Here is a 26,266-nt window from a genome sequence, read left to right as displayed (position 1 = left end):
TAAAACTGTATTCCTAGAGACGTAAGTGCATTTGCCTTGAGTGCAGCGGTTATCATAGTGTGGCCATACACCATATTAGTGGTACCTTAGTGGTAGTGAAGTGACGGACTTGATACAAGATGAAGGGTTGCGTTTTAGCGTTTTTAGTCCTGGGAATCGTGGCGGCGAATGAAATTGACAATGAGGTAAGGTTTTTTTTTTATACAAATCATTGCTAATTCTTTCAAATTTAATCATTAAGTAGATAATATTTATTAACCCCCGACCCAAAAAGAGGGGTGTTATAAGTTTGACGTGTGTATCTGTGTGTCTGTGTATCTGTGTATCTGTGTATCTGTCTGTGGCATCGTAGCTCCTAAACGAATGGAACGATTTTAATTTAGTTTTTCCGTTTGAAAGGTGATTTGATCGAGTGTTCTTAGCTATAATCGAAGAAAATCGGTTCAGCCGTTTGAAAGTTATCAGCTCTTTTCTAGTTACTGTAACCTTCACTTGTCGGGGGTGTTGAAAATTTTTAATTTACACTTGTTTAACAAATAAATTAAATGAACTTGAATGAAATAAGTCGGTTAGTATGTCATTTTTTAACCCCCGATCCAAAAAGAGGAGTGTTATAAGTTTGACGTGTGTATCTGTCTGTGGTATCGTAGCTCCTAAATGAATGGAACGATTTTAATTTAGTTTCTTTTGTTTGAAAGGTGGCTTGATCGAGAGTGTTCTTAGCTATAATCGAAGAAAATCGGTTCAGCCGCTTGAAAGTTATCAGCTCTTCTAGTTTTCTTATAGAGGTTTTTAAGTTGGGGGTTTTTAAATTTTAAGTTATGTAAAATAGTCAATTTTGATATTTAATATTTGGACACTTTTGTATTACGGATTTATTAATTAATCAAAAAAACATAATTAATTAATGTAACTGCAATATTTTTTTAACCTAGGTACTTATTTCTTGGATTAATTTATTTAAATATAGGCAATTTAAAATTACTGAAAAACTTTAGTACAGGTACAATGTTAAAATAAATACAACAATTAGAAGAGCAGTTAGCTTTTTAGTATCCAATTTTGCGTATCCTATTTACATTTATTATGTATATTTTATAATATAAGGTGGTTTATTTAAATTATGTATACTTAGACCGCTGGATTTTAATACCTAGGGTAGGTATTAAAAGGCTTTTGAACATTGATGTAAAGATTCGTAATTTACACTTAAAGTTTATTTGAATAAAATAAGTTTCGAATTGAACTGACTATTAATATTTATGACATTGTAATTTAATACTAGCAGTCTCATCTAACTTTACCCTACTGGCCATAAGTAGGTAGGTACCTTCTTATGATGTAGTAATTAATTGTCTCCGAGATTTTTTTCTGGGAGACAGTCCAAACTTTTTGGCTTTCAAAAATAATTCAAAAAACCATAGTTTGTACACCTACATTATTTTAATACTGAATCGGTTTAGATGAATAGGTATGATGGCTGTGGATCAGCATCAGAAGAGAGTAGATACCTACCTAAAAGAACTTAGCACCTATACCAACTATTGCTATCAAGGCAAAAAAACATTCCATTCGATTTTTATAACCAATCTTCGTGAAATTTGCGAAACAAGCTGCATTTTACTCCAAAAACTAAAACGGAGTTTTATAATCACCAAAAGGTGAGAAGAAATAATTTCGGTAGACCTACCTATGTACTTCATAAATTGAAAATACTCTTGATATCTAGTATTTTAAGCCGAATTTGGGGTAAATTAAATTGAAAAAATAAATTGGGAATCAGTGGGGAAAACTTGAAACTATGAAAGCATACTTGAACCTTAATAGGTTGTGTTAAGGAACTTTTGAAAGCTAATAAAATTAGCATGTCGGTGACGCGACCTTGAAGTTTTCACGAGCAAAGTCGCCCAACGCGCCTAAAGAAGTTTTCACTTCAAAAATTGAGAACATCCCGTATAAGGTAGTGTAGAGACAATATAGATTATAAATCGTCAACGTACGGTCATGACCTCAGATCCAGAGAGATACAAGCTAATGGAGGTCCCAACCTCATGCATCGAAAACTACTCAAGTGTGTATCAGAACACGCAAGGTAGTATAGCCTTGATGATAAAATAACTCAAAATTTAAAAAACCCCCGACACAAAAACCTCTATAAGAAAACTAGAAAAGAGCTGATAACTTTCAAACGGCTGAACCGATTTTTTCTATACTAATATATTATATCTTATATATTATATAGATAAGAACACTCTCGATCAAGCCACCTTTCAAACAAAAAAACTAAATTAAAATCGGCCCATGCCACAGACAGATACACAGATACACACGTCCAACTTATAACACCCCTCTTTTTGGGTCGGGGGATAATAAGAATTTTATTTTTCTAACTATATTTGAAACCAAACAAACTTTAGTCAAAATAACCTATATTTTATAAATTTATAGAGACAGGTCCAACGTCAATTTATTGAATGAGAAATCGCAAAACTAGTGCTTCTCCTACAATTACCTATAATTTAGTACGTTTTTAACCCCCGACCCAAAAAGAGGGGTGTTATAAGTTTGAGATATATAAGTAAATAATAATAGGATAATTACGCTAACCTTAGTGCACGAGAGAGCGTCTTATACTCTCCCTATTTTTGCCATATAGAGTAAAGTTCATCTCCGTGAAAAAATATACTCAGTTTGTTTACGTTACATCAATGCCTCTAGTAATAACAGCTCTCAGTACAGATCTATTTCCAATGTGAAAATGGCGTCGAAAAGAAAACAATATCTAATTCATTAACAACGCATGCCTGAACACAATCAGTATTTCTTGGATCTCTTTTCTACTTAGTGCAAAAAATATTACATATAGATTTACGAGTATAATGATTGATACATGCGGTTATTATTGGTAATGATTTAACAATTTATCATTATTATACTAGCTTATGTCCACGACTTCGCCCACGTGGATTACAAATTCAAATCCATATGTTAAAGAAAAGAAAGAAAGAAAAAACCGGCCAAGTGCGAGTCAGACTCTCGCACCGAGGGTTCCGTACTCGGGTATTTTTTCCAACATTTTGCACGTAACATAAACTATTATGCATAAAAATAAATAAATCTGTTTTAGCCATTAGGCAAAGCCATTTCATATTATAACCCCACTTAGTCTAGTTATCTTATCTTACTTTGAAAATTGAAACATATTTTAATTTTTTTTTAAATGACGTGACCACAAATTCGCTGTTTTCAGATTTATTCCTGTACTTGTGTTGTGCTATAAGACCTACCTACCTGCCAAATTTCATGATTCTAGCTCAACGGGAAGTACCCTATACGTTTCTTGACAGACCTGACGGACGGACGGACAAACAGACAACAAAGTGATCCTATAAGGGTTCCGTTTTTCCTTTTGAGGTACGGAACCCTATTATATCTGTTTAAACATGGTTTAAACTTTAAACCACCCGAGCGCGCTGCATACAAACGTAATTTAATTCTCATTTAATGAATAACTTCTCATTAGGCATATTTTCTTTAGATACTTCTTAAAAATGCTACTTATACCCCGAAAGCCACGTCGACCGGTCGCGTCCTACATCTACCTCTGGTAACAAGAACAATATTCCTAAATTAAGCCATCGGGGACTAATATCAAAACTACATGAAAAGACCCCAATTTGAATATGAAGTCTAGTTAATACTAGGTATCTAAATGCAAATTTGTTGTGTAACTATGTTTTAAACATTCTTCGCACGATAGGACACAGATGCCTAGAAGCTAATAGGAGCGTCGGAAAACTGACGAGGCAGATACTGACTGACTGACATACTGATTTTGATTATTATTTTAAACTAGCCGATGGCCGTTACTTCGTCGCGTGGACTACATGAACTTCAACCCCCTATTTTACCTCCTTAGGGGTTGTGTTTTCAAAAATCCTTTCTTAACGGATGTTTACGTCATAATAGCTATCTGCATGCCAAATTTCAGCCCGATCCGTCCAGTAGTTTAAACTGTACATTGATAGATCAGTCAGTCAATTATTTTTTTAACTCAAGCTTATAACACTCCTCTTTTTGGGTCGGGGGTTAAAAACATTCGACAACTAGAAACCATAGGTTTCGTTTGTGATTGGTTTGCAACTCAAAATGGTTAGTGCCCACTGAGTATGTTTGGAATATTATGACTCGTTTCACCGATTCCAAAAAGCCACATATTATTGGGTGGTTAAAGTTACGTTACAGTACGGTTTTATTTTGATCGTCAATAAAAGTAAGTTTCAATAAACTCCAGAGTTTGTTAACTTTGGACAAAAAATTTCATGGAAGTATGATTCATTAACAGGGCTCTCTCCGTCACTCGTTTCATACAATCGTAGTTCCAATTTCATTTGAATATTAAGCAACCAAAGTCCATGAAATTTTGCAGACATATTCTAGAAACTAATATCTGTGTCTGTGGTGTTTTAGATTTTTCTAAAATATGTAGTTTTAAAATTACAGGGGCTCAAAGATTTGTATGAAAATTTTTAAGACCGCGTAACTTTGAAATCGAATATTTTAACAGAAATCTGGAAAACCACATACATAGATATTAGTTTCTAGAATATGTCTGCAAAATTTTATGGACTTTGGTTGCTTAATATTCAAATGAAATTGGAACTACGATTGTATGAAACGAGTGACGGAGAGAGCCCTCTTAATTGTGAGACTTTGCTTTTGTGTGGTCAAAGTTTATCGGTAACCGTGATATAATTTTAACCATCTGACATGCGCAAGTGGCTTCAAGAGGAATATCTACTCGTAATGATTAATTCATGTACATTATGAAGTGAGATTGATTAATGTAAAGGTAACTTCTCACGGTGTGTGAAATCGCAGACCACAACTACCACGTTATGCGAACACTACGAAAGCGTCTGGTGCCGAAACCACCACAAGTTAGTAACAAAAATCAGTGTAGACCTGTCCAAAAAAAGCCGACGTAGTAGTAGTAGAGAACTGTGATGTGTTCGCTCTACAAGCGTAAATTAATAGCACTCCCGACAAGTGAAGGTTACAGTAACTAGATAAGAGCTGATAACGTTCAAACAGCTGAACAGATTTTCTTGAATTATAGCTAAGAACACTCTCTATCAAGCCACCTTTCAAACAAACAAAACTATATTAAAATCGGTTCATTAGTTCAGGAGCTTCGATGCCACAGACAGATACACAGATACTCACGTCAAACTTATAACACCCCTCTTTTTGGGTCAGGGGCTAAAAACAGACATCGTAGCTGTTCCCATTGAGTGCAAAAAGCCAAACTATGATTCGCGATAATTTGGACCGTGAATATCCAACTTTAGTGACAATTTTAAAATACATGAATAAATAGTGGTTCACGAAGCTTATGGATTTTCTTTAAAATTACAGAGACAAGAAAGTATGAAGCCAGGATAAATTTGTTTAAGCTATCCCTCTGTGGCACAGAATAATTTTAATCAAGGTAATAGAAATGGTATCTGCTACAAAACGCGACGCGAGTAGGTATTTTCAAAATTGCTATTTGTTTCACGCGGCTTCGCTGCCTTCTCGTATCGTGCGACAATTTTGGTCTCATTACATTCAGTACTACTTTTAGGTTTTCTTGACAGACACGTAGACGGACAGACGGACAGACGGACAGACGGACAGACGGACAGACGGACAGACGGACAGACGGACAGACTCACAGACGGGCAGACGGACAGAGGGACAGATGGACAAACAGAAAGACAGCCAACAAAGTGATCCTATAAGGGTTCCGTTTTTCCTTTTGAGGTACGGGGCCCTAATAAACCCTTTAATTGTAACTATAGCTTATGACTTCAACTTGAAAGCAATCAACTAGGGCACAGTTTTAATTACAAGCACCAGGTATAGTGTGAATTGGACCGGCGAAAGCGTGTCGTCAACTGTGACAAATTAAGTTGTCACCTCGACAGTGCAATTGTTCGTAATTTGTGCCAGCACTGATTGATGTCGGTACAGTGCCACCAACTTATCTGCTCAGGTGATAGCGTCGCTAGTGGGGAATTCGGTATTGCTATTCAAATCATTTTTAACCCCCGACCCAAAAAGAGGGGTGTTATAAGTTTGACGGGTTTGACAGTTTTTGTATAAGAAATCTGTCAATACGTCAAATCTATCCCTCAGATAAAAGTTATTTTGAAGTCGGTTAAAAATCGCCCTTACACGACTTCAATCGATAGTCGTCCACGTCTTCTGGACAGGTTTTTCTTAGTGGGGTCCACTGGGTTTAGGTTACTAACTTAAATTATACACCTGTTTCGATTAATTATAAACCACGTGCACTTTGACCTTTTGAATTTTTTTAACCCCCAACCCAAAAAGATACACAGATACACCTCGTATCTGTGTATCTGTGTACCTGTGTATCTGTGTATCTGTCTGTGGCATCGTAGCGCCTAAACGAATGAACCGATTTGAATTTAGTTTTTTTTTTAATAGGACGTGACACTCGCATAATTACACCTTGAAATTCGGCATGCAGATAGCTATTATGACATAGACATCCGCTGAGAAAGATTTCTGAAAATTCAAGCCCTAATGATTTAAAATAGTAAAGTGTAGTCCACGTGGATGAAGTCGTGGGCATAAGCTAGTTAGTATAAATAAGAGTTTAAAAGGTCAATCGTTGAAAGCCAGACGAGTAACCTAGTTTTTAATAAAAGCCCAATTTCTAACAATAGGTACCGTACCCCTTCAAAATATTATAATGCTTAATATTTATTAAATTTATAGGCCAAACATTTATAAACCTAATTGCTTTATGGTATAACAAGGTATTTAACCAATTTGTGTAATCATTTTAAGTGGTGTTATATTGTACAGTGTTATTACTTTGTTTACTCGTGGTAAATATTAGTTTATAGGCAGAATCCATAGTATCCATACTTAATATTATAAATGCGAAAGTGTGTCCGTCTGTCTGTCCATCTGTCTGTCTGTCTGCTACCTTTTCACGGCCCAACAGTTTAACCGATTTTGACGAAATTTGGTACAGAGTTAGCTTATATCCCGGGGATGGACATAGGCTACTTTTTACCCCGGAAAATCAAAGAGTTCCCACGGGATTCCTAAATACCCATCCGCTCAATCGATTTGCATGAAATTTCAAACCGAGGTAGCTTGCGTTCCATGTAATTAAGAATTTATAACATCCCCGACAAATGAAGGTTACAGTAACTAGAAAAGAGCTGAAACTTTCAAACGGCTGAACCGATTTTCTTGGATTATAGCTAAGAACACTCTCGATTAAGCCACCTGTCAAACAAAAAAAAAACTAAATTAAAATCGATTCATTAGTTTAGGAGCTACGATGCCACAGACAGATACACAGATACACAGATACACAGATACACAAGTACACAGATTCACAGATACACAGATACGAGGTGTATCTGTGTATCTTTTTGGGTCGGGGTTTAAAAAAATTCAAAAGGTCAAAGTGCACGTGGTTTATAATAAAACGAAACAGGTGTATAATTTAAGTTCGTAACCTAAACCCAGTGGACCCCACTAAGAAAAACCTGTCCAGAAGACGTGGACGACTATCGATTGAAGTCATCTAAGGGCGATTTTTAACCGACTTCCAAATAACTTTTATCTGAGGGATAGATTTGACGTATTGACAGATTTCTTATACAAAAACTGTCAAACTCTCTTTATTCCTCTGATAAAAGTTATTTGATGAATGAAAAATTAAACGAAGAGGTGACTGACTGACTCATCTCTCAACGCACAGCTTAAACTGCTAGACGGGTGAAAGAATTTTTGAAAATTCAACCCCTAAGGTGAAAAAATAGCCTTCAGGTTCAAAATAGGGGTTTGAAATGTGTGTGGTCCACGCAGACGAAGTTACGTAATCTATGCGTAGTAAAAATTATGATCTTGACTCAATGCTCATGTTACCAATTACTTAATAAGTAGGTATTTGCATTTGCAAGCACTATTGTTGCAATGGAAAAATGCGAAAGTGTTTAGTATAAGTGGCTATTATTGTTTCCGAACTATCACACGAGAAAACTCTCGCTGATATCTCATCGGATGGGAATTTCAATAGTATAGAAGTATTTTTATTCAAATAAACTTTTACAATCAGGTACTTTTAACTTTTGGATCGTCAAATGCATCTACCACTGGTTCGGAATGCCTTTCCTACGTCCGAGAAGAACCAGCAAGTAACCAGCGGTTGCTTTTTTTAAAGATTTGATTTACAATATGTCATAGCGAAAAAATTGAAAAAAGAAGAAAAAAAAATATAAAAGTAGACATGGAAGCACTATTCTCTATGAGATCTCTATCTGCGAAGAAAACTTTTGGGATAATTTCGTAATCGAATTGGGTTGTTACGACGATATAAAATTATGAATAATTCCCGGACAAAACATAAGTTCGATATTATCTAGAAAGCTCCGTAAAGTTCTAGAATGTTCGATTAAGGTTTGGTGATAGGTACCTACTCGCGGTGTGTTGATGCGCATAATCAGAAGTTTTTATCCAACCGACTTCTATAGAAGAAAAAATGTCAGATGGGAACCTCTATTTCCTACTAGAGGATACCCGCGGCTTCGCCCACGTGGAATTTGGTTTCTTTGAAATCCCGTAGGAACTCTTTGATTTTCCGGGATAAAAAGTAGCCATGTCCTTCCCCGAGATGTTTCCAAGTCTGTACCAAACATTAAAATCGGTTCAGCGGTTGGGCCGTGAAAACGTAGCAGATAGACAGACAGACACACTTTCACAATTATAATATGAGTATGGATGTGTCCGTAACGAGGCGTATGATAGGAGGTATTTACACAATTTCCCATGCTTCGTCAGATTGGCGGCTGTCACGGCGCCCAATCCCATCCTCTGTCGGATGATGTTAGGACTCTGTTATAGTTGTACAAGAAAGCCTTACGAAAGTAGGTAATTTAATAAATATAGATGCCTTACGGAGAGACATGTTCCGAAAGAAAAAAATCCTTAAATTAAAGATTTAAAAAAAAAGAGTGTCTCTTAAGCTTTCCTTTCTTTAATTCCAGATGTCAACAACAGAAGACTCACTAAAACGTGGCCTCACAAACAAATGCGTATCACGAGAAACGTCATCGTGTATCGCCATCGAACTAGTCGGTTATGTAGATAGAATGCTGAGAACCGCTGCCTTCCAGCTGTCAGACGACCTCATGATTGTGGATGAGAGGTAAGAACCATGTGAGTCACGGGAGATGCCATGTATATTGTATAGCCATCGAACTAATAGGTTCTTCTTCTTCGTGGTAACATTCTTGGCAGAGCGGTCGTGGTCATCACGAAGTTACGTTTTTGGGGGAAGATGGTATACGCCTCACGAGCATTCGCCACTTCTCCCTGCTGGCTGATAGACTGGTACACCCGTGCACCACCCATAGCGGACTTAATTTGGTCGGTTCATTACAAACCAGTCGGTTACGTATTTAAAATGCTGAGAGCCAATGCCTTCCAACTGTCAGATGAACTCATGATTGTAGATGAGAGGTAAGAACTATGTGAATCACGGGAGATGCCCAGTATAGCCATCAAACTAGTCGGTTATGTAGTTGAAATGCTGAAAATCGCTGCCTTCCACCTGTCAGACGATCTCATGATTGGTAAGAGAGGTATTGAGATGTAAGAACCATATGGATAGAGGATTTTGCGGTTTCATAGTCCCCAGGTGTCTTGGAGAGCACGGCAAGCCGTTGGTCCTACGTCTAATCTCTTCCCGGTCGTGTTGGGTTACCGTCCCATTGGACTATAAGAGTGAGGGAGTGGGGAAGGGAGGGAATAGAAAATGATCGTGTATAATATACTGTTATTTACTAGCCAGCTTCGCCCTAATAATCTCCCATAAGGAGAATACAATCATGTAACGTAAAAGTATCTAAGTTTCCAGAAAATGCGAAGTTTGTAAATGAACTAGTAAATTCGAAAAGTAAGGGTCTAAATTACCCAATTTGCCAACATAAAGAAACTCGCTTTTTTGCGTCGTTTATGTAATAGGTATGTGTGATTTGTTTAACCGTGAAAGCAATTTTGTACCGGTGATTGATTCTTAAGGGTGCGACTTGAATCAGGGCAAACCTTGTTATTAGATTAGGACTCCCGGTTCAGTAAGAGTATTCATGATCAACCCATTTCCGCCAAATTATTGAGTTCGGGTCTCCTCTCAGAATGAGAAGGGTTTAGGCCATAGTCTGCCACTCTGACCCAATGCGGATTGGCAGACTTCACACACCTATGAGAACATGGAGAACTCTCACGCGTGCAGGTTTCCTCACAATTTTTTCCTTCACCGTTAAAACAAGTGATATTTAATTGCTTAAAACGCACATAACTGAAAAGTTAGTGGTGCGTGCCCGGGATCGAACCCTCGAACTCCGATTAGTAGGCGCACGGTCTAACCACTAGGCTATCACAGCTTCACACAAGAGTGATCAGAGTAAGAGTATTATTAAGAGTCCTCATCATTATCATCATGATCAACCCATTGCCGGTCCACAACTAAGTACAGGTCTCCTATCGTAATCAGAAGGGTTTGGCTATAGTCCACCACGCTGGCTAAGTGTGGATCGGTTGACTTCACACACTTTTGAGAACATTGTGGAGAACTCTCAGGCATGCAGGTTTCCTCGCGATGTTTTCCTTCACCGCAAGGTAGGAGGCGGACGTTTTTAACCCCCGACCCAAAAAGAGGGGTGTTATAAGTTTGACGTGTGTATCTGTGTATCTGTGTATCTGTGTGTCTGTGTATCTGTGTATCTGTGTATCTGTGTATCTGTGTATCTGTCTGTGGCATCGTAGCGCCTAAACGAATGAACCGATTTTAATTTAGTTTTTTTTGTTTGAAAGGTGGCTTGATCGAGAGTGTTCTTAGCTATAATCTAAAAAAATTGGTTCAGCCGTTTAAGATTTATCAGCTCTTTTCTAGTTTTCTTGTAGAAAAGAAGGTTAGATAACCGTTAGGTTCTTAATATTATGTCAATAGACAAATGTCAAGCTGTCAAGATGGACGTTGCCTAAATACATAATTATTTATTTGAAAATGATGTTTTGGAAAACTCAAATACTTTGGATCGTCGGGGGTGTTATAAATTTTTAATTTACACTTGTAACCACTAGGCTTTTACGGCTCTTAGTAAGTAAAGCGTATTTTATTATTGAAATCTCTTGTATTAATAAATCTTTATAAAAATATTTTCTGAACTGTTTGATATCAAAAGCATTTAGCCTGATTTCGCCTATTTACAAAATACCTATCTCAATTTCGAGATCAGGAGAATTTCTAAGTTAAATAACAAATATTTACAGGGACGGACTGTGGCCTGGGTTCATTGGGCCCTGGGCTAATATTAATTGGGGCCCTTCCTAATTAGACAATCAACTAATTGCCATTTTAGTAACTAGATACCTACACGTATGGGAAGAAAATTATAAAGTACCTGTCTGTATTTTTGTGGTGTAAATTCCTTTATTAGCTCATTCTTTGTTAAATCTTATCACAATTTATGGAAAGAACTGATAAATGATTTAGTCGATCAAACCAAACTATGGCATTGTCGTCTAACCTTATGATTTTTTTAATTTACAATAATTACAATACAGTCCCCTTTTCTTCAATGGGGGCTGGGGGCCTTTTATACCCACGGGGCCCTGGGCCGCGGCCCAAAAGCCTTTATATAGATCCGGTCCTGTATATTTCTGAAAATAACTATTTGATATGAATCAAAAGGTTTAATTTAAGCCTGCTCTTGGCTTCCCACGTTGATTCCCAAATCTTTGCTATTTGATTTGAAATTTGATTGAATAATTTTATTATATCATCAAAACAAGTTCATTCAAAACTTAATCCTTCGGAAGTAGGTACAATACAATTATATACCAATCATACAACTTGGGAATTAATTTCAAATACAGGTAGGTGTGAAATACCCATTGACAGTTAAAGGGTATCCATAATTTCTGATCCGACTCACTGTTTCATTTTAATATCTCTTTACTTTAAATCACTTGTTTCTTGATCTTTAGAGATCAAGAAACAAGTAATTTTAAAAAGGTTTTACTGGAATGCGGTGAAGCCCAAAAGGAGGGTTATATCATGATTGACCTGTATGTGTGTATGAGTGTCCGTTCCTATGGAAACCCTGGAAAAATATTTTTTTTTTGGCAGCCATGCAATAATAGATACAAGTAAGACATTCATAAAACCAATATTCATCGACTCTTTTCACCAATTTCTAGCAATGGGGCCGCAGCTGAAATGCCAATCAAACCAGAATCCCTCGCGAGAGCGGGAACATCACTAGAAGACCAAGCACAACAGCTGATCATGGACAAACTATGGAACTTCGCGACCACGCGGTCGTTTAGGTATAGGCTACTCGACAATGCTGATGTCGTCATCGCTGGCAAGACGGAAAAGGATGGCACCTTAGGTGTTGGTACGTAAAGCTTTTAATACTACAATTTTCAACAATGGAACAGCGTCAGAAATGCCAGTCAAGCCAGAATCCCTCGCGAGAGCGGGAATATCACTAGAAGACCAAGTATAACAGCTGATCATGGACAAACTATGGAACTTCGCGACCACGCGGTCGTTTAGGTATAGGCTACTCGACAATGCTGATGTCGTCATCGCTGGCAAGACGGAAAAGGATGGCACCTTAGGTGTTGGTACGTAAAGCTTTTAATACTACAATTTTCAACTATGGAACAGCGTCAGAAATGCCAGTCAAGCCAGAATCCCTCGCGAGAGCGGGAATATCACTAGAAGACCAAGCAAAACAGCTGATCATAGACAAACTATAAAACTTCGCAACCACACAGTCGTTTAGATATAGGCTATTCGACAATGCTTATGTCGTCATTGCTGGCAAAACGGAAAAGGATGGCACATTGCGTGTTGGTACGTAATTTTTTTTAAAACAGTTACTACAACTCCAAATCAAGTTAACTTTCATCATAATTAACGCGTGCCTCGTTAAAAGCGATAATCATCCGAAAAGCTTCTCTATCTAAAGCCGCCTAAATTAACTTTGGATAAATAAGCCTGTTTAGCCCATTATTTTGTCCAAGCATTTATTTTGTAACCTGAAGCCCTTAATAAAACTTGCGGAGTAGTTAGAAAAAAAAATCCGTCCCTCTCTATTTGTTCCATCTATATTGAAATCTAATGCATCAGTTCTGTGCGTGAATTATTCCCACAGAATCGTTCGTCTGTTAGCATTTGTTTATTGTTATTTTTTCTTCTTAGTTTATCGATAGGTACCAATTTTTAGGGTCCGTACCTCAAAAGGAACAACGGAAGCCTTATAGGATCACTTTGTTGTCTGTCTGTCTGTCTGTCCGTCCGTCCGTCCGTCCGTTCGTCGTGTCTGTCAAGAAACCTATAGGGTAGGTACTTCCCGTTGACCTAGAATCATGAAATTTGGCAGGTAGGTAGGTCTTAATATAGCACAAGTATAGAATAGGTAAATCTGAAAATCGAGTTTGTGGTCACATCATTTTAAAAAAAAAATTAAAATATGTTTCAATTTTCAAAGTAAGATAACTATACTAAGTGGGGTATCATATGAAAGGGCTTCTTTAACTGTGCATAATAGTTTTTGATTTATCGTGAAAAATGTTGGAAAAAATACCAGAGTATGGAACCCTCAGTGCGCGAATCTGACTCGCATCTGACCGGTTTTTCTTTACTCCCCAACTAAGCGTTAATCTTTAGCAGAACAGGGTAAGGAAAACACAGTTTGTACAAATAGCAAACTACGATACGTACCGGAAAACTAGAAACGCTCCTGTACCTGACCGAATTTATTTTACGATTATTTCGGTTGAAAACGCTGAAAGTTCTCTAGATGGCAAACATTAAGAGGCTATTTAGCGCGATGGTGAATAGAAAAAGGTGAAACGAGGTCGTCTACGTCCAAAGTACTCCAAGCATAATACCTTGCAGAATCCACTTTATACACATTCGGTTATAAAGGTTTTCGCTTGAACTTGCGTTATTTTATCACCGATGATATTATAATGGCTACTTATCTTTCATCCATTTATAGCTCTCTCAAAAAGGTGCGTTAATCTGACAAATAAAACGTATGCTATATCGTAAAAATATACTAAAAAGACAAATTTCTTTAATTCACATTCTTTGGTACTCACTACTCTAAACAAGTGTAAATTAAAAATTTATAACACCCCCGACAAGTGAAGGTTACAGTAACTAGAAAAGAGCTGATAACTTTCAAACGGCTGAACCGATTTTCTTGGATTATAGCTAAGAACACTCTCGATTAAACCACCTTTAAACAAAAAAAAACTAAATTAAAATCGGTTCATTAGTTTAGGAGCTACGATGCCACAGACAGATACACACGTCAAACTTATAACACCCCTCTTTTTGGGTCGGGGGTTAAAAACTGATCATTGTTTTTATCTTCTATACTTATAATATTTAAAAGAAAAAGCTGACCGGCTGACTACCTCCTTCTCCAACGATTAGGAGGTGGACATTTTAACCACTGGGCCATCACGGCTTTAACCTCCTTGCAAAATTCCTTTGGTAATAGTAACCTAATTTGTAAGCCATTTATCTTGGGCCTGTTTTTCTAAATGAGTTTCGTCTTATAGGACAATTTGTCACGGTGAATTATTGAGACTAGGGAAGAGTGTCATTACTAATTAGATTCGTTCCATTAATTATGGTGGGCCATCGATCATTAAAGTACAAGATAATATGCAGTCCCGAACAAAAACATTTCATCCCCTATATCGGCGCACAATTTTTAAATTTCGGCAATTTGTGGCCTAGTTAATCGATGGCGTTGCAAGTGCGATACCCAGAGGAGACGGAGGTTCGAATCCTGCCGGTTTCATAAATTTTGATTTAATTTTCTTTTGTTTTTGTTACAAGTTCAATTTGTCTACAATTTCAAAATTTAAGTGATTATGCATTAGAATGCATAATCACTTAGCACCAGGTGAAACTCGCTTCTATCTTAGAAGATAGAAGCGAGTTAACTTGTAAGGGGTATGGCAGTTTTCATTAAACCCATACCCCTTTGGTTTCTACACGGCATCGTACCGGTACGCTAAATTACTTGGCTGCACGGCTTTACCAGTAGGGTGGTAACTAGCCACGGCCGAAGCCTCCCACCAGAAAAAAGACACTTGGAAAACGGAGAAAATCGGTATAAACTTGAATAGTTACGAATTTTTTTAGCTGTATAGTTAGGTAAAGTACGCATCGAATTGAGAACTTCTCTTTTTAACTCAGCTTGTAACTGTTTTTTTAGGGTTTCGTGCCCAAAGGGTAAAAACGGATCACTACTCGTATTAATTTCACTCTGCTGGTTGTCTGTCCGTCTGTCTGTCCGCATGTCACAGGTCTCTAGCTCGTAGACTAAATATAGATAGAAACTTTTGACTTTTGAAGAGATTTTGGTATTTGGTGTAGAACGTTGACCCAGAATTCGATAAGAAATTCAATTAAATTATTTTTCGGGGGGACTCCCACGCATGAAAGCGTAGCCAGACAGACAGACAGAAAAACAGAGAGACACAATTTCGCATTTATAATATTAGTATAGTGTGGAATATGGGTGGGTATGGCTAGTAAGTAATTCACGTGGAATGGAACAATTGGTTTATTGGTTATTTTAAAATTTGCGGTTTCCCGGTATTCTCTTGTGCAGCGCACGTTTTTAATTTAAAAGGCAATCAACGCCTGCAATAACTTTCATACGTAAATTAATAAAATTTACTGTAGGTAGAAATTTTATTAAAACCATCTTATAATTCCTTTGATAGCATATTTCGTATTATATAATACCCGTGGCTACGTTCGCGTGGATTTAGGCTTTTTACCCGACTACGGGAATGCCAAAAGGAAGGGTTATGATTTTAGCAGTCTATGTATGTATGTATGTATCCAGATTCTGTGTGTTCAGTCGTAGCGCCTAAACTACTGGGCCGATTTTGGTGTCAATTGTCTCGTTGTAAAGGTCCGGGTGACATAGCAATATTTTATACGAAAAAACTGAACTAACAGATGTCGCATCAAAAAAGTGGGGGGGGGGGGGGGGCTCCAAAATATTTTTTTGCTATTGTATCGAGTGGGATGTCAAATGAAAGAGAAGAAAATTTTGAGTTCATGAATATAAATGTACTACAACATTAAAATATACCAAGCGACAGAAAAACAATTTTATCATAATATTTCAGCATCTATTAACAGGGCTCCCTCCGTCACTTACTCCATTCAATCGTGTTCCAATTTCATTTGAATATTAAGCAACCAAAGTCCATGAAATTTTGCAGACATATTCTAGAAACTTATATCTGTGCCCGTGGTGTTTTAGATTTTTCTAAAAATATGTAGTTTTAAAATTACAGGGGCTCAAAGATTTGTATGTGAATTCTTAAGGCCGTGTAACTTTGAAACCGAATATTTTAACAGAAATCTGGAAAACCACAAGCATAGATATTAGTTTCTAGAATATGTCTGCAAAATTTCATGGACTTTGGTTGCTTAATATTCAAATTATATTGGAACTACGTTTATATGGAGTAAGTGACGGAGAGACCCCTCCTAAGACGATCGTGGTCGGGTTTTAGTTGTCAACTTTTTACATCGTAGGATTTCAGTAACAAACGGATACAATATGTCAACATTATTGCGATATTTTCAATACCAACAATATTATTTCGATATGAAATCACGATATTGCGTGGGTACTAATATTGACAATAATTAATACTTACTTTCTTAACAAGACAATAATATTTGCTTTTTCCGAGTGACGGTTACAATTAATGTCCCAAGATTTCTTGTAAAATTACAAGAAAGTTTGTACTTAGTATCTTTGGGCCCAGATACCTAAATTCCTTTTACTGAAAAAGTATGTAAATTCCTTAGATTAATCTCAAATTTAAGAAGTTTATTCTAAGTTTAGTCAAAGTTTATACGGGACCCCAAACTTGAAGTTATCTTAGACTGTGAGATAAGGCTAAGCTATTTACTTTGACCATTAGTGAGGGATGACTTGTGAACTTTGAACTATTATAATACCATTAGGATGTGTTAGATATATCTTATACCCTAAATCCATTTTCTGTCTAGTTGATGTAATGGATAGCATATTTGGCTAGATCATAATCACACTAATATTATAAAGGCGAAATTTTGTATGTGTGTGTGTGTGTGTGTGTGTGTATGTTTGTTACTCCTTCACGCAAAAACCACTGGACGGATTTGGCTGAAATTCAGAATGTAGATAGATAATATCCTGGATTAGCACATAGGCTACTTTTGATCCCGGAAAATCAAAGAGTTCCCACGGGATTTTGAAAAACCTAAATCCACGCGGATGAAGTCGCGGGCGTCAGCTAGTGATTGAATAAAAATCTTTCAATTTTTTTAGACATTTTCCCATCTTTCCATATCTGGCTAGATAATAATTAATGGAAAGATGGGAAAATGTCTAAAAAAATTGAAAGATTTTTATTTAATCATACTTTTTATGTGCTTTTGAGTTGTCACTGTCTACCACTGGTTCGGAATGTACTTCCTACCGAGCAGAATCAGCATGCTCTTTTCAGACTGTTAGAAGTGCTGAAAAATTCGTCGCAAAAAAATACAGAAGCTGAGGTTCAGAACTAAAATCTGTCAAGGCTGAAATATACTAAGATTGTTTCTTGTCGCTTGGTATATTTTAACATTGTACTTAAATTCATATTATTTTTAGGTTTAGTAAATATTACATTAAAACTTATGGCTAGCTTGTGGAATGGTGACAAGAATACTGGCTGCATTTCCGCGCTGGACAGCCAGGCTGATCCGTTGCGCAAGAAATGAGCCAGCCTTTCTGCCACCAAAAAAATGAAATTCGCGGTGAAACGTCTCGCAAATTTTTTTTAGCACTAAGACTCCATGATCCCATGGTCTCTGTTATTCTGAGTTCATATTTATGATCTCAGAATTTTCTCCTCTTTCATTTGTACGATACGATACGATTCCACTCGATACGATACCAAAACAAAAATTTCAGAGACCTCTACTTTTTAACCCTCGACCCAAAAAGAGGGGTGTTATAAGTTTGACGTGTGTATCTGTGTATCTGTCTGTGGCATCGCAGCTCCTAGACTAATGAACCGATTTTAATTTCGTTTTTTTTGTTTGAAAGGTGGCTTGATCGAGAGTGTTCTTAGCTATAATTCAAGAAAATCGGTTCAGCCGTTTGAAAGTTATGAGCTCTTTTCTAGTTACTGTAACCTTCACTTGTCGGGGGTGTTATAAATTTTTAATTTACACTCCTTTGGATGTAAAATCCGCCATATTGATTTTGTTTGTATAAAATGTTATATCACTCTAATTATAATAACGAATTGATTGACACTTCATTCATCAAAATTGAATTAGTAGTATAGGCGATACGGTAGAACATACCTAAATACATAATACTACTAAAATCATAAATCTTCCTTTTGGCTTTCCGAACCAGTGGTAGATGCATTTGACGATTCAAAAGTACTTGTAAAATTCTAATTGAATCTTTTGTTTTTTATTTTGCCACAGTCGAGTAAAAAGTAAAGATGTAGAAAAATTTAATAAAACTGTTTCACAACAAAAGAGGATTAGACGTCTATTATAGATTGAAGATAATGAGGTCAGGCTATTGTTCATTTCTGAGCAGTTGCCCGGAAAACCAGACAGAACTATTATTGCCTCTATTTAAAAGATGCTGAGTATTATCACAGCGTAAATATACTTATACAATGAGATTTATATAATCACACTAATATTATAAAGGAGAAAGTTTGTATGTGTGTGTGTGTGTGTGTGTGTGTGTGTGTGTGTGTGTGTGTGTGTGTATGTTTGTTACTCCTTCACGCTAAAACCACTGGACGGATTGGGCTGAAATTTAGAATGGAGATAGATTATACCCTGGATTAGCACATAGGCTACTTTTCATCCCGGAAAATCAAAGAGTTCCACGGGAATTTTAAAAAACCTACATCCACGCGAACGAAGTCGCGGGTATCAGCTAGTATTATATAATTTATAGCCCTTAATTTTTGCGGACATGCTGGCTTTATGATCTGACTGATATACTACTAAGCAAAATATTTACTGTAACCAGGACGCTAAAATACTTGGTTTAAAAATGGATTATTTAAGTACGGACAAACGATAACAAAGTGCAGGTCATGCAGTGTTATAAAAAACGGTTTAAAGTTAGTGATACGGCGTACTGCCGATTTCTTTCAAAATTTTCCTTGAGGCTGATATTATGAAACTCAAAAAAATGTTGGTTGGGTCAGTTTTACTTTGACTTTACGTGTTTCGATGCTCGAAATCTATCAACGTTTTCGCGATTGCAATACCATGCTAAGCCTGATCACTGGCTGTTATTCGGAGAACCCATTAAAGAGAATTATGGACCTCTAGAGTGTTATAGCACTCATCCGATCGACGTTGATCGATGCAATCGATCGATAGGGGAGTGAATCAGTCAACGTCGGTCGACAGTTTCTAATTTCTGCCACATCAAAACAATTTGCTTGAAGTCTCGATACATTGGTTCGTCTGCTGTTTTCAAATTACGGTAACCATTTTTAACCCCCGACCCAAAAAAAGGGGTGTTATAAGTTTGACGTGTGTATCTGTGTATCTGTCTGTGGCATCGTAGCTCCTAAACTAATGAACCGATTTTAATTTAGTTTTTTATTGTTTGAAAGATGGCTCGATCGAGAGTGTTCTTAGCTTTAATCCAAAAAAATCGGTTCAGCCGTTTGAAAGTTATCAGCTCTTTTCTAGTTACTGTAACCTTCACTTGTCGGGGGTGTTATAAATTTTTAATTTATAACACCCTCGAGTGACCTATTTACGTAAACGTTCGTTGACCTGTAGCGTCGGTTAGATGTTTTATTTGCAATACATCGCAAACGTTTAAAAATACAGTATAGGATTATTTTTTCATTTTCTTTTGTAGTTTTTTTTTAATGGTATTTTGTCAGTAATCGTTATTCTTATCTTCAGTATCTTTGTTAGCGTTCTGGTTACACCTGTATATATTGTAAAACAAATATAGCAGGCACACGCCTCGAGCTCGAGTAACAGGGCTCTCTCCGTCACTCGTTTCATACAATCGTAGTTCCAATTTCATTTGAATATTAAGCAACCAAAGTCATGAAATTTTGCAGACATATTCTAGAAACTAATATCTATGTCTGTGGTTTTCCAGATTTCTGTTAAAATATTCGGTTTCAAAGTTACGCGGTCTTAAAAAATTTCATACAAATCTTTGAGCCCCTGTAATTTTAAAACTACATATTTTTAGAAAAATCTAAAACACCACAGACACAGATATTAGTTTCTAGAATATGTCTGCAAAATTTCATGGACTTTGGTTGCTTAATATTCAAATGAAATTGGAACTACGATTGTATGAAACGAGTGGAAACGAGTGACGGAGAGAGCCCTGTTAATGTATTGTAAGGAGCAATTTATAAAAACGTTCATTAAACTGTAACTAGGTCCTAAACAATATTTACTTCACAGCATTGAAATTAATTAGTGCAGGTACAAAGAGACCTGTTCTTCGCTCTTTTAATGTTAATAATTAACAGTTACCTACTCCAGCTTTATGCTAGTACTAGAGGATGTCCGCGACTTCGTCCGCATTTAAAGTTTTTAAAGATACCGTGGGAACTCTTTGATTTTCCAGGATAAAAAGTAGCCTATGTCCGTCCCCGGGATATAAGCTAACCCTGTACCAAATTTCGTCAGAGTCGGTTAAACTGTTGGGCCGTGAAAAGATAGCAGACAGACACACTTTCGCATTTATAATATTAGTATGGATTAGTGTGCTAGTGGACAAAATTTTCTTGTTAAAAGCTTATTAGAGTTCCATATTCAACCATAGAGTGTCAACGGGACTATTATTAAGACTCCACTGCTGTCCGTCCATCTGTCCATCCGTGTTGAAATTTTCATAGTGTCGCGTATTCCCTTTATTACATATTGCCTTTATTTCTACATTCCAAGACCCTATACTAAAAATAACTTAAGAATTTCCATTTCCTCTTCCAGGTGTGTCAATGAAAGCTCACAAAGCCATTGAAACTGGTAGAGCAAGGAACAAAAACATGGGGCCATTCCTCGCAGCCGCGGCCATGAAGATGGGTCTGCTGGGGGCCCTGACTTTCAAAGGCCTCTATTTGATGGTAGGAAAGGCCCTCCTGGTCTCCAAGATCGCACTCCTGCTGGCAACGATCATCGGACTGAAGAAACTGTTCTCTCCTCAGGTGACCGACTAATGCATGCATGGACTTTGTTGCATGGAACCGCATGCTAAGTGTGAGTTGCCTTTGCATGTACGTATCTATTAAGAGCTAAAGGACAATGTGTTAAAACATTTCGTGTTAGATACTTTTATACTTACACCATCGATGTATATACAGATTGGCCTTTTTCGTACTAAACAAGTGTAAATTAAAAATTTATAACACCCCCGACAAGTGAAGTTAACAGTAACTAGAAAAGAGCTGATAACTTTCAAACGGGTGAACCGATTTTCTTGAATTATAGCTAAGAACACTCTCGATCAAGCCACCTTTCAAACAAAAAGACTAAATTAAAATCGGTTCATTAGTTTAGAAGCTACGATGCCACAGACAGATACACAGATATACAGATACACACGTCAAACTTATAACACCCCTCTTTTTTGGTCGGGGGTTACTAAAATAAATACGAGCACGACAATGCGCTTGTAAATTGAATAAATCCGCCTTTTGTAAAAGGTATTCTGATTATATTAAGAAGTAACCTTAGCACGCTTCCTAGTGCTTTTCATAACAAACTAAGTTTGTTTCTCATTTGAATATTTTGCAACCAAACTCAATGAAATTCTGTCGCTATACGTCTTGGAAACAAATATCTGTGTCTGTAGATTGTCAGATTTCCGTAAAAATGTGTAGTTTCAAAGTTGCACTTGTTGAACCTGTATGCGATTGTAAAACAAAATGAGTTTAATTTTGCAAATCAGGGGCCCTACTACCACCGCTTGAAGTAATAATATTTCAATATTGTTTTGACAGTTTCATACAAGTTTTATATGAAAATTTCAAAACAATATTGAAACATTTTCACAGGGCTCTCTCCGTCACTCGTTTCATACAATCGTAGTTCCAATTTCATTTGAATATTAAGCAACCAAAGTCCATGAAATTTTGCAGACATATTCTAGAAACAAATATCTGTGTCTGTGGTGTTTTAGATTTTTCTAAAAATATGTGGTTTTAAAATTACAGGGGCTCAAAGATTTGTATGAAAATTTTTAAGACCGCGTAACTTTGAAACCGAATATTTTAACAGAAATCTGGAAAACCACAGACATAGATATTAGTTTCTAGAATATGTCTGCAAAATTTCATGAACTTTGGTTGCTTAATATTCAAATGAGATTGGAACTACGATTGTATGAAACGAGTGACGGAGAGAGTCCTCTTAAGCGATGGTAGTAAGGCCCCAGATTGGTTTATGAACGTGTTTTTCATTTATAAAGGCCTATCTTATACACATCGATTACTTTCACTGAATCATAGCGATATAAGATCAATTTGCGCCTTAGTTCTAGATTAATAGGTTCAAAGTCTTTGCTTATGACGACTTTTAGAACATACGACGATATAGTCGTGAGCTTATTTTTGCATACTATGCAAAATCTGTATGAAAAAGTCGTTATGTAAAAAGGCACGTTGCATGCACACTTAATAAATTTAAGTGTCTGTATTTTGCAAACGACTTTGGTGGTAAAGAAATATAATTTAATCGAAAATATTTTATCCTTTTTTATTACATTAATAAGAAAGAGATGAGGTTATTTATTACTCCTTAGAAAATATTGCACTTTCCTAATACTTAACTTACATAAGTCTTAGTTTATTACAACTGTAAAATTAGGAAAAAGAAACCAAATTAAACATTTGAAAACTTTTTACTAATTTTTTTAGAAGTGTATGATACTGTTTCTTTACCAATCAATAGCTTATTGACAATATTTTAAAAGTACAAAATACATAACTATTAAAAATCTATTTCACATACTTTCTGTTTTTCATTTCTTTAATTTTCTTTTCAATTTTTCTTTTCAATATTCTTATGAACAAAATCTGCTTTTTTGCTCTGTAGGTACTCTTACTTCGGACTGACAGCTAAAAATACTTGTTAAAATATTTATTCCTTTAACAGGGCTCTCTCCGTCACTCGCTTCATACAATCGTAGTTCCAATTTCATTTGAATATTAAGCAACCAAAGTCCATGAAATTTTGGAGACATATTCTAGAAACTAATATCTGTGTCTGTGGTGTTTTAGATTTTTCTAAAAATATGTAGTTTTAAAATTACAGGGGCTCAAAGATTTGTATATAAATTTTTAAGACCGCGTAACTTTGAAACCGAATATTTTAGCAGAAATCTGGAAAACCACAGATATAGATATTAGTTTCTAGAATATGTCTGCTAAATTTCATGGACTTTGGTTGCTTAATATTCAAATGAAATTGGAACTACGTTTGTATGAAGCGAGTGACGGAGAGACCCTTCTTAATAATATACTGTAAGTTTAAACCTTTACATAGAAGGTGCATTACAATAATTAATTATTATCATGGGTTCCGTACTATCAATCGTAATATAAGAAATTACAATTTTTATTTATTTTTAATTTCATGACAGCCATTTTGAAATTTTTAATATTTGTTGTTATAGCGGCAATAGAAAAAAATTCAACTTTCTATCTTTACCTTATCTCTACGGTTTACGAGATACAGTCCACTCACAGACAGACGGACGGAAGGACAGCGGAGTCTTAGTAATAGGGTCCCGTTTACACCCTTGGGTGCGGAACCCAAAAAATTCTTTACTTCTTTTTTTTTTTTAAAAAAAGAATATTAGCCATGTTAAATGACTAATATTCCCCTTTCCTCTCCAACTAAGCGTCAGGCTTGTGCTAGGAGTAGGTACGACAATAGTGCAACGGGCGGGGTTTGAACCGTCGACCTTTCGGTTTTCAGTCCACCCCTTTACCGGTTGAGCTATTGAGGCTTAAATCTAAGTAGGAAATGTCGTGGGTATCAACTAGTAAAGCACGGATAAAACATACTGCAATAATAAGTTTCTAGGAACTAAGCTGTCGGTACGAATATTTCAACTTGTTATTTATTACCAAAACTTCGCTTGTACGAACTTTTGTTTAACTTTCAGACTATTTATCTACATCACAGTCATGATTTAGTAGAAACAAATTGTTCTTGAACTGATTCTTAACTATTAAAATGAAATTATTTTAATGTTATCTAGTAGTTTCTTCGTAAATGCGTTGAGCCGTTTGAGACAAAACTTTGCTCACTCAATAATTTCAAAAGCATAATATAATATTATAAGTAGCAAACGCCGCTTTAAAAACAAAATCAGACCATCAGAAACTACCATTCAACTGGATTTGATTTTTCAATAGTTTAACATTCTAATTTTTTCATGCTTTATTTATGCACTTAATAATATGGTCTAAATTTTAATGTTCTTAAAAATATCTGGGCTCACATGAAAGCAACTGAATCGATTGAAATAAAACTTTTCCAATTCATAAGTATATAAATCTAATGCTTAAAAGCTTGGATGAGGCTTTCAAGTTAACTAACGTGACATAAATAGGTATGCTATCGTATATCTGTCATTGTCTGTCAGTTAATGTATACAAAGACAGATTTACGTAACTCTAAGGCTGAGATTTATAGAGCCCACTTTGACTTAGCTTAGACTTAAGACACTGTTAAAACGAGACAGCGTTATATCAATGGTATAAATCTGTCTCGTTTTAACTGAAGCTTAAGTCTGAGCAAAGTCAAAGTACGCTTTATAGATCTCAGCCTTAGGGCGGTGAGGCACTCATCCGATCCGAGTCCATGAAAATACGTTCTGGAGTATTCATACAAATATTTCGATGGAAACTTATGCTCTAGATCCGACTTCAGTCATCTGTGAGAATATCTCGGATGTGTTCAAACGCGACAGAGTTACGTGTCTGACATAAAAATTTGACTCGTTTTTACTCTTATCTGAGCAAACTCAAAGTATCTTAGTAGGCTCCGGTCTACAATTTGCCCGAATTCATGAAACATGTTTGCCTAGATGTTCTGTTAAAGTTAGATCTAATTTATTTTTCGCAAACTTTTCCAATGTATTGTTAAAACTTTTTGTCTGCAAACTTTTATTGAATTCCGTACATATTATTTTGCCTACCTTCCCGCACATGGTATTTATTTATTCATGAAATATCACGAATTGTTTCCTAGCAAATTTGGCTACAATAAATTTTCACTATGAGGCAAAAGTAAAGTGAAATTCATTTAGTATTGTTACATATTGCTTAAATATTAAAACTCTGCTTCTATAATAGTTAAAATAACATTTTGTGTTCAAAATTTACGGGAAAGTTATCAGCACCTACGCACTTTTTTGAATACAACTTAGAACATTGCTGTAGTAACAAAACCGAATCGCAAATCATTACAGTAAATGCAGGGTTGACAATTGACATCTGCTCTTATCAATTTTTTTAAACACATGCTTTAAACACGTTTTTAATTATTTTTTTAACATTTTTTAAAACAAAAAATGTTATTTTATAACAGTTTTTCCCGAAACTTGATTAAAGTTTAATGCTCCTTTTTTTAAAAAAAAGATTATAAGCCATGCTAATCATGACTAATATTCCCCTTTCCCCTCCAACTAAGCGCAAAGCTGTGTTAGGAGTAGGTACAACAAAAGTGCAACGGGTGGGGTTTGAACCGCCGACCTTTCGGAATTCAGTCCGCTCCTCAACCGTTGAGCTATTGAGGCTCTGAACTACTTAATTGTATGTTAGCCACCTCCTGAACCATTTACTATGTAAAATTGACCATAAAGAACTTATTTTTCGAATACTTTTCAGGCTATCATCAAAAAGGACTAATCATATTGGTGAATGGGACCTGATGGAGATTGACGAAACCTTCACGGGTTTAACCTCAACTAACAAACTGCTGATATGGGAAAGTTAACAATAAACTAAAATAAAAAAAGTAGTTTAGTCACTTATTTAAAAAAAACTCTAAGGCTGCTTATACACTATATGGTTACCTGCCACGATTTTGCGAAGTGCAACGTGT

The 26,266-nt window shown here is 36.1% G+C and overlaps 1 protein-coding gene across 1 annotated transcript; it reads left to right on the top strand.

Annotated features, from left to right (window-relative positions):
- On the top strand, positions 1-26,266 carry LOC123877572. Its single transcript, XM_045924389.1, has 5 exons — positions 1-185; positions 9,078-9,238; positions 12,295-12,494; positions 21,143-21,357; positions 26,050-26,266. Exons 1-5 carry the CDS (start codon positions 120-122, stop codon positions 26,068-26,070), a joined length of 663 nt encoding a protein of 220 aa, XP_045780345.1. The 5' UTR covers positions 1-119; the 3' UTR covers positions 26,071-26,266.

This window comes from Maniola jurtina, chromosome 24 (genome assembly GCF_905333055.1).
Source record: "Maniola jurtina chromosome 24, ilManJurt1.1, whole genome shotgun sequence".
NCBI lineage: Eukaryota > Metazoa > Arthropoda > Insecta > Lepidoptera > Nymphalidae > Maniola > Maniola jurtina.
Note: the sequence above shows the minus strand (reverse complement) of the source record. Positions and strands in the feature narration are given on the sequence as shown.